Source organism: Lagopus leucura, unplaced genomic scaffold (assembly GCF_019238085.1).
Source record: "Lagopus leucura isolate 7727_CA_CO unplaced genomic scaffold, USGS_WTPT01 Super-Scaffold_1, whole genome shotgun sequence".
NCBI lineage: Eukaryota > Metazoa > Chordata > Aves > Galliformes > Phasianidae > Lagopus > Lagopus leucura.
This window is the reverse complement of record NW_024962250.1, coordinates 8,127,553-8,142,754: the sequence shown is the minus strand read 5'-3', so window position 1 is coordinate 8,142,754 and position 15,202 is coordinate 8,127,553. Positions and strand designations below refer to the sequence as shown.

Sequence of the window (15,202 nt, the reverse complement as noted above, 5' to 3'; positions counted from 1 at the left end):
GGGCAAACAAGTGCCCAGACCTCCCCAGGAACAGGAGCGAGGAAATGCCAGCCAGAAAGAGTTAAAGAAAATGGAACGTTTGTTTCGGAGTCACAGAACAAACTTGTGGCTTAGGTCACTACGAACTGAACTCTATGGGATTTCTGGCAGGTGTTACACCACAAGAGAGAAGAACTGAGCAATCACCACAGAAGAACCCAGTGCTTCATAACCAAGTACTTAAGAGTTTCACGCTCTTTCCTGAAGCCTGGCCATACAATATTGTGTTACTGCTTTCAGCCACCTTCCCCCATCTTTTCAACTGATTATGGGGCACAGGGAATTCCTCCTGAGCCAGCTCTATGGAAGGGAAGCCCTGGTGCTACCCCCTTCTTATATTTATATCAACAACATTACTGCAGCAGTTCCAATATAATTTATATATAGCTCTATGGCTTATTTCCAGGCAGAAGTAACTCAATGCTGCTGTACATGTGTTTAGACCACAGCAATTGGAAAGAATGTCCCATAAACACTGTCAACTTAGCTGTTCCACTGTGACCAAACAGGCTTTATCACGGCAGAAACACAAGCTGTGCCAGAAGCATAAAATTAAAAAATACATATTATCCAGCAAGAAGCTAATCGAGCACTTGCCACCTGCACAGCACTGACAGACTACCACTGTGGTCCCAACAGATTTATAGTTGTAAGTTTATAGCCAGCTCCTATCATACCAGGATACAGTGTCTGACTGACAAGAGACCATGCAGAAGTGACCAGGGCGTGTGACAGTGTAAGGGCAGACATGCAATACACAGAGCATCTGCCAGGGTCCTCTTGCATTTCAAAGTAATCTTATGAACTTATGGTCCGGACAATAGTCAGCTTTGTACAGTGCTATTTGCAACCCCTGCTTGCACTGAATATACTTGCAGTGCCATCATATATTAACAAGTCTGACTTGAGCCCAAGCACCACAAACTCAGGGCCTGAAACAAGGGCAGGGCACAGGACTCATGGAGCCAGCTCCATGTAGGTGAAGGAGGTGCATGGTACAAACCCACAGGATCCCACCAAAATATAACACAAATACAAAAATGAAAAATAGCAAAATCCTTTTGCCTCTTCTTAGTTCTGAATCCAATGTGATTTGACTCTAAAAGAGGAGGAAAGCATAACCAGCACTGCAGAAATACCTATAAAGGTTCTTCATTCCTATTTACACATTAGGCCAGCATCTCACTTGGATCACAGGAGGTTCCATTTGGGAGCCTCTGACGGGAAAAAGGGGAAAACCATTTCCACACTCTGGGGACAGTGATAGGGGTACAGAGAGAAAACGGAACAGTGCAGAATTTCTCTGGTTGACTGCTCACTCAGTGGATGGGATTCAACAAAAGAGTCTCTCTGTTCCAAACTCTGCAGAACTTGTTAGCAATGTGACCAGGAAAAGCAGACAAAGTGCTGCTGAGATGGCAAAAACAACTGCATAAAGACAACTGCATAATATACATATAAGGCATGCAAACATCTCTTGTGCTAGAGATGAATCATCATACATGGACACTGATCTTGCCATCAGCCACAGAGGTACTTATCTCCTCATCCACTGGGTGAAGTGGAACAACTCACGCTGCCTCACACACAATTAAGCACATGCTTTTTGATGTGTTTTTTTTCAAACCTTCAAGGTCATCATCACTGTAAAAACATTACAGAGAGTTGTGCAAGACTCTACGCATATTACAGCTGTAACACAACATCAGTGTCTCTCTATAGAGCAAGGGGGTAACTTACTGTACTAACAGGCACATTAAGTAGTGAACACTCAAACAGAAGAGTATGCTCCTCCTATTAAACACGCACGCATGTAGAAAAATAGAAACATACTCATACTATCATCCAGCCAGGCCCCAGCATTTAAATATCCTCTACAACACAAAATCCTGCTTGGCAGTTGTTTACAGTACTTTCCTTTCTGGGGATACAAGGCATCCAAATTAAATCACCCTGGATAGCAGGAAGGCAGGGCTTGGGTCAGAATCCAGGCAGGCAGGCCTGGAAGTAAATCCCTCTGCCAAAGGGGTGGCCACATCCTACAGGCAGCAATACCTTCACTTCCCATAGGCAACACTCCTCCCTTGTAAGGAAAATCACCCACTTCGATGTTTTATAACGGGTTTTGCTTCTAAGCCCTTCTTTCTGCCCAAACCACTTCAGCAGCTTATGCTGATTACTGATGAGCTACAGCTCTGCCACTGCGTCCCATGAGAGCGTCCCAGTTCCAGCAACCTCCCAGTCAAGCTGCAGACTCCAGCTCCTTCCCCGCTATCCAAGGCAGACCCCCAGCTCCTGCCTGCACCAAGTCCTGGCTCCACTGGCACAGTCCTTTCATCTCCAAGGGCTGTGGCTAGGGCAGGTCGGCAGCTCCTCCCTGTACCATAGGCCTCAAGTGCCAGAGAAAAACACCAAGAGAGTCAGCTTGCCAACAAACCTCCAGGCAGTAGGTGATGAGTATTCCCAATTGTTTTAAACCTCTGTAAAGTACTGGCAGCAAAATTACATGCCTTCTTGCAACAATTATTCTTCCCAGGACTCTCATTCAACAGTATTACCCCACTCCTGGTTACCTCAGGAGCTCCCCAGGTTTTGGGTGCTCTGTAAAACCCTTTTGTTTCACAACAGAGGCAAGTTTTCCCAAAGTGACAAAAGCAATTCATTTCTCTTGGCAGAGAAGCAGAGCTGAAAGCTGCCAGCTACACCTCATTCAACATCATCTGCCAGTGAGGCCAGCTTTATTACCCAGTGTAAACCAGTGCTCTGCTCCAGCTTTGCCGGTGAACTTGAAAGCCAGGACACCCCAGCCGCTGCCACCCAGAATCACTGCCTGATGACAGAGACTCTCAACAAATTACAGAGGATTTGTCCGGACTGGTGGCTCAGCTTGCTGCTTTTTCCCAAACCTGAGTTCCAACTACCTGCCAGGCTCACCAGGTGCACGCACATATAGCACGCTCCCCACGCAAGCCCCAGATCCGCAGCACCGGGCACATGGCCCGTCTAAACCCGCGGGGGGGGGGGGCGGAGCCATAGTCAGGTAGCCACGCCCCCCCTTCGCGCATTGGCCGGCTGCGTCTCCACGGCAACGGGAGGCTGCAAGCCCCGCCCCCGGCCGCTCTGCATGCTGTCGCCTTGCAGCGAAACGTTGCGTACCGGGAACTCCGTGCTGAGCCCTGCGGCAGGTGCGGGACACGGCGGGGCGTCCTGGGCACCTCCGGGAGACGGAAAACCGCACTTGGGACCACCGTATCTAGTGCAAAACTGGGAGAAGAGCCAAATGCAAGGAGTTTACACAGCAGTCATAAACCCCTGTACGCTAAAACACTTTGCAATAAGTGGATAAGTATCCTGTCTGTTTTACATTGAGGGAGAAACGACACAGAGGCAGTCCGAATTGCCGAGCACAGAGCTCAAAACCATGAGCTGCATCACAGAACTGCACAGCTCTGCTCCAAGGCTGAGCTGCCTCAATGCATTTCAGCAGCGTGGAAACGTCGGGTAGCAGAGTGAAAAACATCACTCTTAGCCCAGCTTTGCAGCAAAAACACCAATACTGATGCAACTCAACTGGCAAAAAGCAGCCCTCTGGCTGGTACTGTCCATTTCTTTAAGGGACAGCCTGCAACCTCTACACCTAGATCGCATTATGGGCCATACAAGGAACTCAAGCTCCTTTGGAACAAAGTCACGGGGGTTTTTTTGGTTGTTTTTCTTCAAATGAAAGCACCTCTAGTACAAACAGGCCTTCAAAGGCACAGGGCTCTTTCTGTGCTACTCAAAAGGTAAGCACCAGATTTCAGCGCCTGCAGGATTGCTCAAAGGCTAACACTTGAGCACAGGAGACTTTGCCAGCCCTTCACAGCCCTTCACCCATCAGCTCCCTGTGCTGTGCCCACCCGGCAGCAGAGAAGCGTTTCTGAGCAGGCAGAACTGTGTTTCACTGTCCCTACTTGGAGGAGAAAGCAGGCTTTACAAATCTGTTCCACTGAATCCATTGCCATAAAGTCTTTCCCTGTCTTTCAAGAACTCCATCCGTCTGCTCTCCAGGCATTTGTTAATGCTGTGAGTCTCTGTTACAAATTCAACCCACAATAAGCTGCTTTCTTGCGGGGAAATGAGTCTCTCTGGATCCATGCTGGGGGACGCTTCAGCCTAACTATGCAAAGTGTTTGGGAGGGGCAGAAATTAAAGGACCATCACTGTAAGAGTAGCACTTGTAATGAAGGAATGGCACTTTTCTAATTCCATCAGGTAAGAAATTTCATAATAGTTGTTAACTCATCTTACTCTTCTTGAACAATTGTGAATCTTAATAGCGTATTTTGCAGAGCAAGCAGGACTGGCTTTTATTGCCTCTGGCTTTGAAATACTAAATACACCAGCAGTTCATAGACTTTTCTATAGCACTATTTTCAATCTGAGTTTCTCCACAGTAACTAACAACAGTCATGGTCTCCTGGGATGTTAGCAAAATTACAAGGCTTACTTGGGTTTCCACAGCTCTAATTCATACGGCTCTTCATCTGCTTGTGCCTTGTTGGAATCATTGCTAGAGCTACTGAAATCATTAATGACAACAGAATCAAATCAGCATTTCCAACAGCATCACTTGGGGACTTTTAAGCAAATAACCCTAAGTGAACACGCAGGCCTCCAGTGGAAGAAGTGAGAAACATCCTTGGTAATCTCCAAGAGGCTGGGGTTCACAGCAATGGCTAAGATTTGGCCTCAGAGGAGCAAGATTCAATGTCTGGTTCTGCTTTTCAGACTTCCTGTGGAAGTTAGGAGCCATAGCTGTGTAGGAAAAGCATTGTTTCCTCTCCCCCTTCCCCCAAAAAAATAAAATGGGGGGCATTTTATCTTTTTAAAGCCTAAAACTATTTTGGGCTGGGTCTACTTCGTCACATCTGTTCAGTACTCACTGAAGCAAAGTAAAGATGGGATGCTCGGGTAGCCTATGATCATTCAAACACAGTGACTCACCTTTGTACTAATATTTTTGAAGACTGCTCACGTGACACAGACCAACCACTGGTCACAACAGCCACAGGCCTCAGCTGTATTTTATAGCACAACACACGGACACGCTCAGGGTGAGGCTAACCTGTGCCATGAAAGGAAAGGAAACACTGGGAGGCTTTCTGAACTGCAGGAGTCACTCTTTAGTGGGGACAGCCTCAGCGGAGTTGCAAGGTTTCAGGCACAGGGAGCAGCCCAAGTGTGGAGCTGGAATCCAAAGCAGAGCACACCACAACCCTGCTGAACCTGCACAGGGACCCTCAGAAGCATCAGCTGTGTGAGTAGAGGTGCAGCAGACAGAAGAAGCCTGAAGTGTCTGAGACTGGGCTTGGCACTAGCGAATTATTCAGACCTTAGCTGGGATCACTCAGCACTAATATCAGGGCCCGTTCTTCTAAGCACCATTTGAGGGCCATGTAAGCACCACTCCCTGCCCCAAACACCAAAACAAGAGACTACTATAAAACAAGCCAAAGACTAGCTAACATGGTATTTGCTTTCAGTCTCAGAGAGAAATCTGTTCCAAAGCTCACCAAGCAACTTCTCCCCCGAGATGAACAGGAGCAAGCTCTGCCAAGCCAAAAAATGCTGAGTGCCAGTGCCTCAGCTGGAAATGGAGGTGAGGCCCTGCTTTTCACCGAACAAATGTAATAAATATACATTTTATCTCATTTGAGTCTGTGCCATTTCCCAAGTGTCTGCAGACCCTTTATGCCACAAAAACAAACAGTGGTTCTGCCTGGCCTGACTCCCAACTGTTTTTGCAAACAAACCAGGTGATACGCCACAGATGCATACACTGCAAGTGCAGATAAGAAAATAGCCAGTGCACCATGGAAGAAGTCTCTTCCCACTGTGACCATGGATGATTTTCCCCACAGCCCCTGGCATGCTGAGGTGAAGAACTGCTCTGATCAGCAAGCAGCAAATACACCACCTGCAGCACCAGTGACCAGCCCTGAGTTCTGCCCTGCTACTTACTGTTCCAGCCAGGCCTTTGGCAAAACACGTGTCAGCCTGCTGCAGAACAATGGCCCTCAAGCAGAAGGGGGTTGTCAATCTATATGCACATGGCTTATCCAACACAGCAGGAACAGAATAAAACCTGCTTACGGGACTCTGCAGCCAGGTTAGATTTCTAAGTCCCACGTGTCTTCTCAGAATACCCAGCTGATCTGATCGAGATGAAGAATGTGCAATTCAAGACCTCAGTAGCTTTGAGAGGCCAACCAGGCAAGCAGCACGTGACCACCCAAGGGATGCAATCACCACGTAAACCCACTCAGCAAGAGATCTGATTTGTGTTACTTACACTAGCTGCAACTCAGCTGTTAGCAAATCCTCACTCCCACACTTCTGTGTGGGTCTTTCTGCTGTCCTTCACGATAAAAGACAGCATGTTATGTACAGGTGGACAGAAGGGTGGAATATTCCCAGCAATCCTGTCTCAGGTTTGGCAGGAAGGATCACAGTGCTTCATGGATACAACTGCAGGGTGCAAAGCCATACACAGTGAATCGCTATACACTCCATTATGTAGCCATAAGAACAAGAGGCAAATTGGTGCTGCTGTCCAACAGCAGAAAGGTTTTGGATTTGACAGGCCTCATGGCTATAAACCGCATTCAACACTCACGGTAGGCTCCAATTTAGGCCAGGAGACTGAGTCTAGTGTCCCTGTAATCATGAACAAATGTAGCCTGGAAAACCTATGCATGTAATTGTTAACAAACACAAGATCATCCTGAGCACGATGTACTTGAGGATGAAACAGAAGGGACCAAAGCAGTTCAGTCGGAAAGGATTTAGCCCTTGACCTCCAACACTCTCGATTGCTCTACTGACACCACGTACAGATGGTGAAGAACAGGTCTGGCCATGGAGAGGCTAATCAGCCTTTGTCTTCTGCTTTAAGAGGCACTGTTATAAGCCTGACTAGAGACAGACACAAAATCCCTTCTATCTCCGGATGGCAGCCCATAAGCTGTTGAAGCAATTGAGTGCATTTAGGCAGAGCTGTGCAGAGATCTCCAGCTATCAGCTGGGGTCAAGCAACACTCTTGGATATTAAAGTAAAGCAGGCATAGCAACAGCAGGCCAGATCTAGGCTAGAAACATCCTCTCCTCTGTACTACTGGCTCTAATGGTCCCAAAGCTGGAAAAGACTGCCGGTGAGAAAGCCAGCAGTCTTTGCAAAGGTGCAACCATGTTGTTCATGAAAACAAACTGTACTCTGCAACAGGCCTCAGCTGCACCTTCAATTTAATAAGAGGCAATGATTTTTTAAGATATATACCACTTATGTGTACAAACTACGCATGTGTGTTTTGGTTCTGTTCCAGTTCAGGCCCAGCAACTTTCAGCTGATCCGGTTAAGACCAGAGACCAGTAGTAGCAGCCTGAACTGACTCATCTTGAAAGCTGCAACATTTTCACATAAAAAGTATTGGGCAGTGAAGGCAGGAAGCTACAGGCAGGCCAGAAGTATTACTGTATTCCCTGTGTCAAGGGTGGCTTGTGGTCCCAGGCAAACCCTGCAGCTTCTCAGGGGAACTAAGGAGCTGGAGAAGAACTACGTCAGGAATGGGCAGTCAAGATGCCACAGAACTTGCTTTTCTCATAAATCCGTGCCTATGCCCACTTCACTCACAGGTAAGACAGTGACACATTGGTGATTTTTCCCTGCCATTACCAGGGAGATGCCAACAAGCCAACGGGAAACCACAGGCTGGCAATAGGAACAGACATCTCCTCAGCAGAGGACAGGAAGCCCCATCCTAATAGGAGTAGCACAGGTCTCATCTTCAGAACAAAATCTCTCAGAAAGATTTTGCAGCCATCCAGTCCAACTCTGCACCATGCAGCAGTAACAAGTCTTCCAGACACATGTTCACATGACATTTGATGCAGGGGAAACCACAGTACAACAGACCCTGTGCTGGAAACCTCCTGCTGGGAAATTTCAGGTTTCATTCAAAGCATTACTGTAAACTTACAACTTGAAATATTTCTAGCTTAGAAGAAAGCAGGAGAGATCAAAGACATAAGCTGCAAATTCGAAGCATGTCTCTCTGACTCTTTGGTTTACTCTTAAGGAGAAATCTGTAAGCAGATTTTGTAACAATTTGTTTTCACACTGACACTCATGATCTGGTTTGCTTAAGCACCCCCTTCCCCACATTAATAAATAAAAAGATGCGAGCAGAGCTTAGCAACATGAATGTTCCCTGCAGGAACTGTACCCACTCCAGCACGCTACTTCAGTAAGCAGAGATTTCTGTTGCTGAGTTGCAGGGTGCTCACAGCAACCAGGGCATTTTAGCAACAGGAGAGGCTCACATCTGCCCTGCTTCCCTCCTCTCCTGTCACTGCTTCCCATGCAGCATGAGCAAAGGTGCTCTGTTCCCAGTTTTTAACTCTGTCTCTCTACTGGAATCACAAGCATGGTGACCAGATGCATAGCAGGGTTTCTGGAAAGGCTAGTAATCCTCCAGAAATTGAACACAAGCCAACCAATTTCAGTAAGGAAGTTTTAGCTTCTAGACTCTGTGCTAATATGCCACAATCCCAGCACTCAGCAGGCCTGCCACCATATTGGCTCAACATAAAAAAAGAGTTCTGGAGAGGATAGGAAAAATGGATTAACACATCCAAAGTCACAAAGAAAAGTCTAAACACAGAGCTAGTCACATGGCAACAGAAACTGAAATTCCCACAAAACAGAAGTTGTTTTCAAAAAGCAGCAATAAAACTAGACACTGTATCCAGTCTGTCAACAAGCTTTATTTAGGAAACTCCTGTTTCTTTCCCTTATTTATTATATTTTTTAAATATCCATGATTATGTGCAAGTTCCTTAATTTCACTTCTGTAGAGATCTCCTTTGGGGACTATGGAAGAACCATGCATTAATTACACGTAAGGAAAAAGTCCGAATAAAAGTCACAAAACAAGTTCTCTCTTGCATAGTTCCCAAGTAACACATTGCATGTCCTGCACAGCCCTCATGCAAAATATTTGTACTTACCCACACTCCCCCATCCAAAGCAATGAACGAACAGATCCCTGCAGAGCCAGGCTCCCACAGCCTGCCCCTTCCAGACCAGCAGTACATGACTGCTTTGGCTGAAAGGAGCCAAATTCCACAGAGCTTCTCTTCAGCAGGACCAACTGCCCAAGGGGTTCGTTTCTAACCACAGAGACAGCCTGACAGCACTCACACAGCCCAAGGGTTATTTAGGAAAGAGCAGGGACACTTACCACAAATTGAGGAATAGGAAAAGAAAAAGAAAGCAAAAAAAAAAATTACAGCTCACAGAAGTCAAGGCAGTGCTGCTGGGGATGTTTATCCAACTTCAAGTGAGTGGCTAGTTGCAAAAAGAGCCTGAAAGACTCGGAAGAATCACAGAGGTGAAAAGAAAGCTTGTTCTTCGCCTACATCCCCACATGCAGAGTATCAGCTTTCATGCATTAATCTAAGGCAACGGTCCTGCTCCATCTCATATAACTGAAGGAGCATTAAGCAGAGATGACCAACCAAAGCTGCACATTTCATAGACTTTTTCATACTGCCAGGTTCACCTCATTCATTCCTCTCAGAGCAGGTCAGAGAGTCCAAGAAACAAAAACAGCAGGAGAAGCTCTTCCTGCAGGTCAGCAAAGATCCCTCAGGAGAAACATCTGCAAGACTCAAATTTCAGTCCCAAGGATTTACACTTGTTCTAAATTGCAGACCAACAGAATCTTCTACTGCTATTTCAGAATAGGAGAACTGCTTCTCACCTTGGAAGGCAGAGGAGCACATGCACAGCAGAGACCATCATAGATTTCAAATAGGTGAAGGAAGCACCTCTGCTGGATCTTTGTTAAAGGGCCCACTCCTGTTTGCTTTGCCCATTTAAAGAAGGCCGACAAAGTCACTGAGAGACATTCAGAACAGACCAAGTTGGGAAACCAACACCAGCACCTAACGCCTGATCATTTCATGCTTTTAGCAGCCAACTCCCTCACCAATTAGCTGCTCTCACTAGTAAGACACAAAACCCAGCCCTTAAAATCTAATTCGATGGTGTGGAATTTATCCATCATGTCCCCAGGGAATCAAGACAGCCCTGACTGCAGAATGGATACAATGGAGCTCTTCCAAAAGTTATATGCAAGGCAGAACAACAACAACAAAAAAGAAAAAAATAAATAAATCAGGTACCAGAGAAGGCCTGGGATGTATAGCAGCAGTCCCAGTTCTGAAACTGAGCAGGCCAAACTCAGCTCCCTTTCACAGTGCTGGAGTTCAGAGCCCCTGTACACGGTGGTATGGCAGCTTTTGGCTGTTCCCACAGTACAAGTGAACTACCTGTTCTTCAGTAACAGGCAGAAAGCAGGTTTCCTCGGCAGCACCCAGGCTGCATTACATGCAGTGCATGCATGCACACGCACACACAGGCCAGGCACCAGCACCAAGGACTCTCCTCTAGACAGTTCCAAGGAAGCTGAGCAGGTTTTTCTCTTTTGTGGCAAGAGAGGAGCATTGTGCTCTTCAGTAAAAAAGAGCCATCTCCATGAACTTCCAATCAGATGCAGAGCTTCAAGAGCAGGGTTTCATGCTGGGACAGGCCATTTAAACAGAGTTATTTCTTCCCCCTGCAGTTTTACATACGTTCCTTACTCCAGTGGCAAACTTCCCAAGCACTACTGTCCTGAGATAAATGAATGCACTTTGTATTCATGTATTACAAGCATTTCTTATTTATTACTCGGTCTTCACAAGGGGGAGGGATTAACTTTTCTATTTATGGAGACAGAGCAATGCAAGCACTGGTTGATTTGCCCAAAGTTACAAGTGAATCAGTGGCAGAGACAAAACCAGGTGCCCTGACTCAGATGCGCCTGCTGTCAGCACAAGGAAATGCCACCCAGCTCCTCTTCTGCCCACAGCTGGAGAGAAGTCATCCTTCTCTCCTCATGACACCAGTCAGTTCCCAGAGAGTGACTGTCTGCCAGGCATCCTCTGCAACACCAAGAGGAGCCACAAATTTTTCAGATAGGATCAACTACACCTCAAACTAAGCGTCCCCTAGAGAAGCGAGAGCTTAGTCTGAAGCATGCAGAGAAGGAAGATGGAAGAAAGCACATCCAGGATAGCAGAATGCAAACCCCATCTGAACAGTCACTTCAGAGACACAAATCACATTTTCCATCTTGCTAAGCATCTCACCCTTCCCCAGATGCTCATAGAACACTCCTTTGTGGGGCTAAGAGCCATTGCTTACATGGAAAAACAAGTCTCTGTGCATTGTTAGTTGCCTGTAACACCAGGTAGCAGTTTAGAACATGGAGGAAGGAACAGCATTATGTTCCTCCTGCCAGTCATCCATAACAACTCCATATGCTAGAATGAAGAAAACCCCAAAAGCTTTCCAATACAGCACAACTTCAGACTGGGTACTTACAGTCACCATCCATCGTGAACAGGCCTTTTCAGACCCTGCCAACTAACAAACATACTACAGCCACATATCAGATGTTCTGTGTGATTCTCTGGTCACACCAAGTCTCCCACGGAGGTATTTTCAGTACAGATGGGACTACATGCAACAAAGTTAAAGCAAGCATGGTGGCACCATGCAACACTCACCTTATTGCCTATATCTTCACGCTTGTTCCCAGGCTTGCTTCTTCTCAGCTTAATGGAGGGGGAGCGAAGGAGGTTCTTGATCCGACTTGTTATAGTAGACCCTTCAACCGACATCATCTCCAGGTATCAGGAGATATTACACCCCACGCAAACCGTGCCTAGGGAACAAGCCCAGGTCTGAGGCAGAAATACTTGACAGCTCAGCTGTGCTTATGCGTGTTCACACATCTCTCAGCGATCCTGCTCCAGAGCTCCACTCCTGTTACTCTGCTATTCACAGCGGCTGGCTGACCTTCCTTCTGCAGATTCCAGAGGATCAAATCAGCAGTAACCTAAACTGAAAGATGCACTCGAGGGTCAGTAAGATATCTGCAACAATTTTTAAGCTTCATTATTTGCAAGAAATGACAAAAACAAGATTTAATAACGAGGGTGGCTGCAGAATTATTCCTTCTCGGAGGCTTTCACAAAAGATTATCCTTATTTTACTGCCAATTAGCAGATTTAAACCAAACCAGCAGACCTAAGATGTTCCCGTCCCTGCACTTCGCTATCAGTCGCTATGGGGTTTGTCCATCAGCCCCTTGCTTTCGTTGGCTCCACCTCGGGCTCTGCAGCCCAGCAGCACAATGCCGCACTCAGTTAATAAAAGCAGAGAATAAACGCGAAGGAGTGTTTAACTCCCAAAATTGAGCTCCGCTTTAGGCACGCACACGGATCGGCGATACCCGGTAATAAAGGTACTCGACAGCCCCCATTCCTGCCGACGGAGCGGGGCGCGAGGAGCTGCCGCCGCCAAGGAGCGCGGAGCTGCGGCCAAAGCCCTCCCCTCCGCACACCCCTGGAGCCGGCCGGAGAGACCGGAGCAAAGCCTGCGGCAAACCATCCTCCCGGCTTCCGTGCGAAAACGGGAGCGGGGGAACGACGGAGAAGGAGCGAGCCGAAGGACGGCGGAGCCTCCCGCCACCGCGACCCCGAGCCCGCCCACGGCCACAGCCTCGCCTACCTGGTGCCCAGGAGCCGCTCTGCCGGCGAGGCCGGCGACCGCGGTACCCCGCAGCGCCTGCCCATGCAGCCGGCCTCCCCGAGGAGGGGCCGCCGTGCGAGCCGCCCCCGCGGGCGGGGCGGGGGCGGAGGCCGTTCCCTCAGCGGTGGCGGCGAAGGGGGCGGCTCCGCGCTTTCCGGCCTCGGCCAGAAGTGGGGGATCGTCCGCCCGGCCCCGCGGACGTCCCGGGCCGAGCGTCCGCCCGCCCGCGCCGCCCAACCGCTGCCCCCAACGGCCGCAGCGCCGCCCGCATCCCCGCCGCCCCTGGGCCTCCCGCCCGCGATCCCGGCCGCGCTACGGCGCCTCGCGTGGGTCAAGCGGGGGGAGACGGGGCGGCGCGCGCCCCTAGCGGCGGGATCGCGAGGCGGGAGCGCGGCCGTTAGCGGCGGCCGTTAGCGGGCGGGGGGGGTGGAGCCGCCTCGGCGGTGCCATGCGCGCGGCGGCGTGCTGGGGTGCGCGGGGCGCGTGCACTGGGAGGCTGCCGTGCCGTGCTGTGCTGTGCCGTGACAGGCGCCAACCGCCGCTGAGGTGGCGGCCGCCAAGTACGGAGCGCAGCCTCAGGGCGGAGATTTAGGGTGAAGCACGCTCTGGGGGTTCAAAAAGACTGCGTGCCCACTCTGGCCCAGAAACTAGCATTTCTTCATGTAGAAAAGTCCTCCCCCTTCCTTAACACAGAGGGGGCTGTGAGAAAGAAGGGTCCAGACTGTTCAGCAGGGTCTACTGTGATAAGGCAAGGGGAAATGATTTCAGACTAAAAGAGGGGAGATTTAGATTGGATATGAGGAAGCAGCTTTTTACAGTAAGGCTGGTGAGGCACTGGCACAGGTTGCCCAGAGAGGTGATGGGTGCCTCATCCCTGAGACATTTGTGGTCAGGCTGGACAGGGCTCTGAGCACCTGGTGGAGCTGTACATGACCCTGTTCAGTGTGGGGGAGTTGGACTAGATGGCCTTCAAGGGTCTCTTCCAACTCAAACAATTCTATGGGTACATTATTTTAACTGGCCCTCAGCAGTGAACACGATGGGCAGTGCCATGGTGCCTGGCTCTGTGACACTGCGTGGTTGTTTGCATTCTCAGCAGGATTCTGATGTGTAGAAAAGGGTGCTAAGTTTTATGTAGACTGGGATGAGTTCTGGTGAGTGGGACCACTCATGCTGGGCATGGAGTTAACAACACACACCGGTCTGTGTCCCTCTGGGACCTGGCATTGCACAAACATCAGGGAACGACCTGGGAGATGTCTTTGCAACAAGTGAGAAACACTCTCAGTAAGTTTGGCTCTAGCAAGAACCTTAGTGAAGCACAATTTTTGATTTGCAATAGTGGTGGATGCACACTCTTTTATGACAAGAGAAAAAACACGCACCTTGCCAGTGAAATACACACCCTTATATATCCTTTCTCTCAACACAGTTATCATCTCTCCTCATTACTCATTGGCTGAGCATCCCAGGCTTGCAATCTTGATGCAGTTACTAAGGAATATTTCCCTATTAGGCCTGTTACCAACCTGTTGTTTTTAAGTATATCTTATATTTCTTTATGGAGGTAGGAGGGAATATTTCATAAGATTATTGCATTTTTTTCTAGGGATTAAGGTTATCACGATTGTTCTGTTCTGTGCTAGGCCTACCCTGCAGATTTGCCTTATCTTGAATTAGTCAGAACGCTTCAGTTTCTGCTTTTAAGCAAAATATTTGCTCTACCTTGTGCTGGTATCCGCCTCAGCAATTTATTGTGAGAAGCAACCCATTTTATAAGAAGGTTATACGTTTAGTAAGGGCTTATACTTTAATATTAGAAGCTTCTGCTGCAAAAAACACAGTCTAACTCTCACACAAGGGATGGCGGAGATGTCTGCCTGGGAGATGCTGTTTAACTGCAGCCAGTGTTGTTCAGGTGCTTGATGCTGAGTGCAGTGTAATATGATGTGTGATTACAATTCCTTGTGACTGTGAGACTAACTGCCTCTGAAACATCACCACACTTCCAAAGTCATGGGAAAGGGACTGGAACAGGGATCCGATGGTTCTAATTTTCCAAGTAATGCTTACTCTCTTTGTAATTATATGAAATAGGATGAAATGTCACTTAGTTTTTTTCAGTTCATCCTGAAGAGAAGGATCTTACCAACAACTTTAAAAAAACTTTTTGTAGGGTTTTATTAGTATAAACACTTTCTATTTTTAAATTTGATCCTATTAATACCAAGGAAAAACAAGCAAGAATCACCAGCTTCCTCTGGGCATTGCAGTCCTACTGCACACCTGTTTCACCACTTGAAGGGCCTGGCTTTATAATTCTAATGTCAGATTTGTGAAGGATTAGTGTAAAACCCTTACACTGACACGAGCTTGGCTGAAACTGGAGTGTAATGCTGGCCTGTGTGGCTGCTGTTCTCCCTGTCACCCTGTCCTCCAGTAAATACCAAATAACTTGAAGAGAAGAAAACTCCCATTTTT

The 15,202-nt window shown here is 48.1% G+C and overlaps 1 protein-coding gene across 3 annotated transcripts in view; it reads right to left on the bottom strand.

The window, feature by feature from the left end:
- Positions 1-12,773, bottom strand: part of MAPKBP1 (mitogen-activated protein kinase binding protein 1) — an 89,291-nt gene extending 76,518 nt beyond the window's left edge. For all 3 annotated transcript variants that reach the window (XM_042883545.1, XM_042883626.1, XM_042883706.1), the window contains exons 1-2: positions 12,701-12,773; positions 11,695-12,031 (exon numbers count right to left, since the gene is read on the bottom strand). In XM_042883545.1, the coding sequence (XP_042739479.1) occupies positions 11,695-11,811 (117 nt within the window). In that variant the 5' untranslated portion in view covers positions 11,812-12,031; positions 12,701-12,773. The remainder of the gene's footprint in view (positions 1-11,694; positions 12,032-12,700) is intronic.
- Between the last annotated feature and the right edge of the window lie 2,429 nt (positions 12,774-15,202).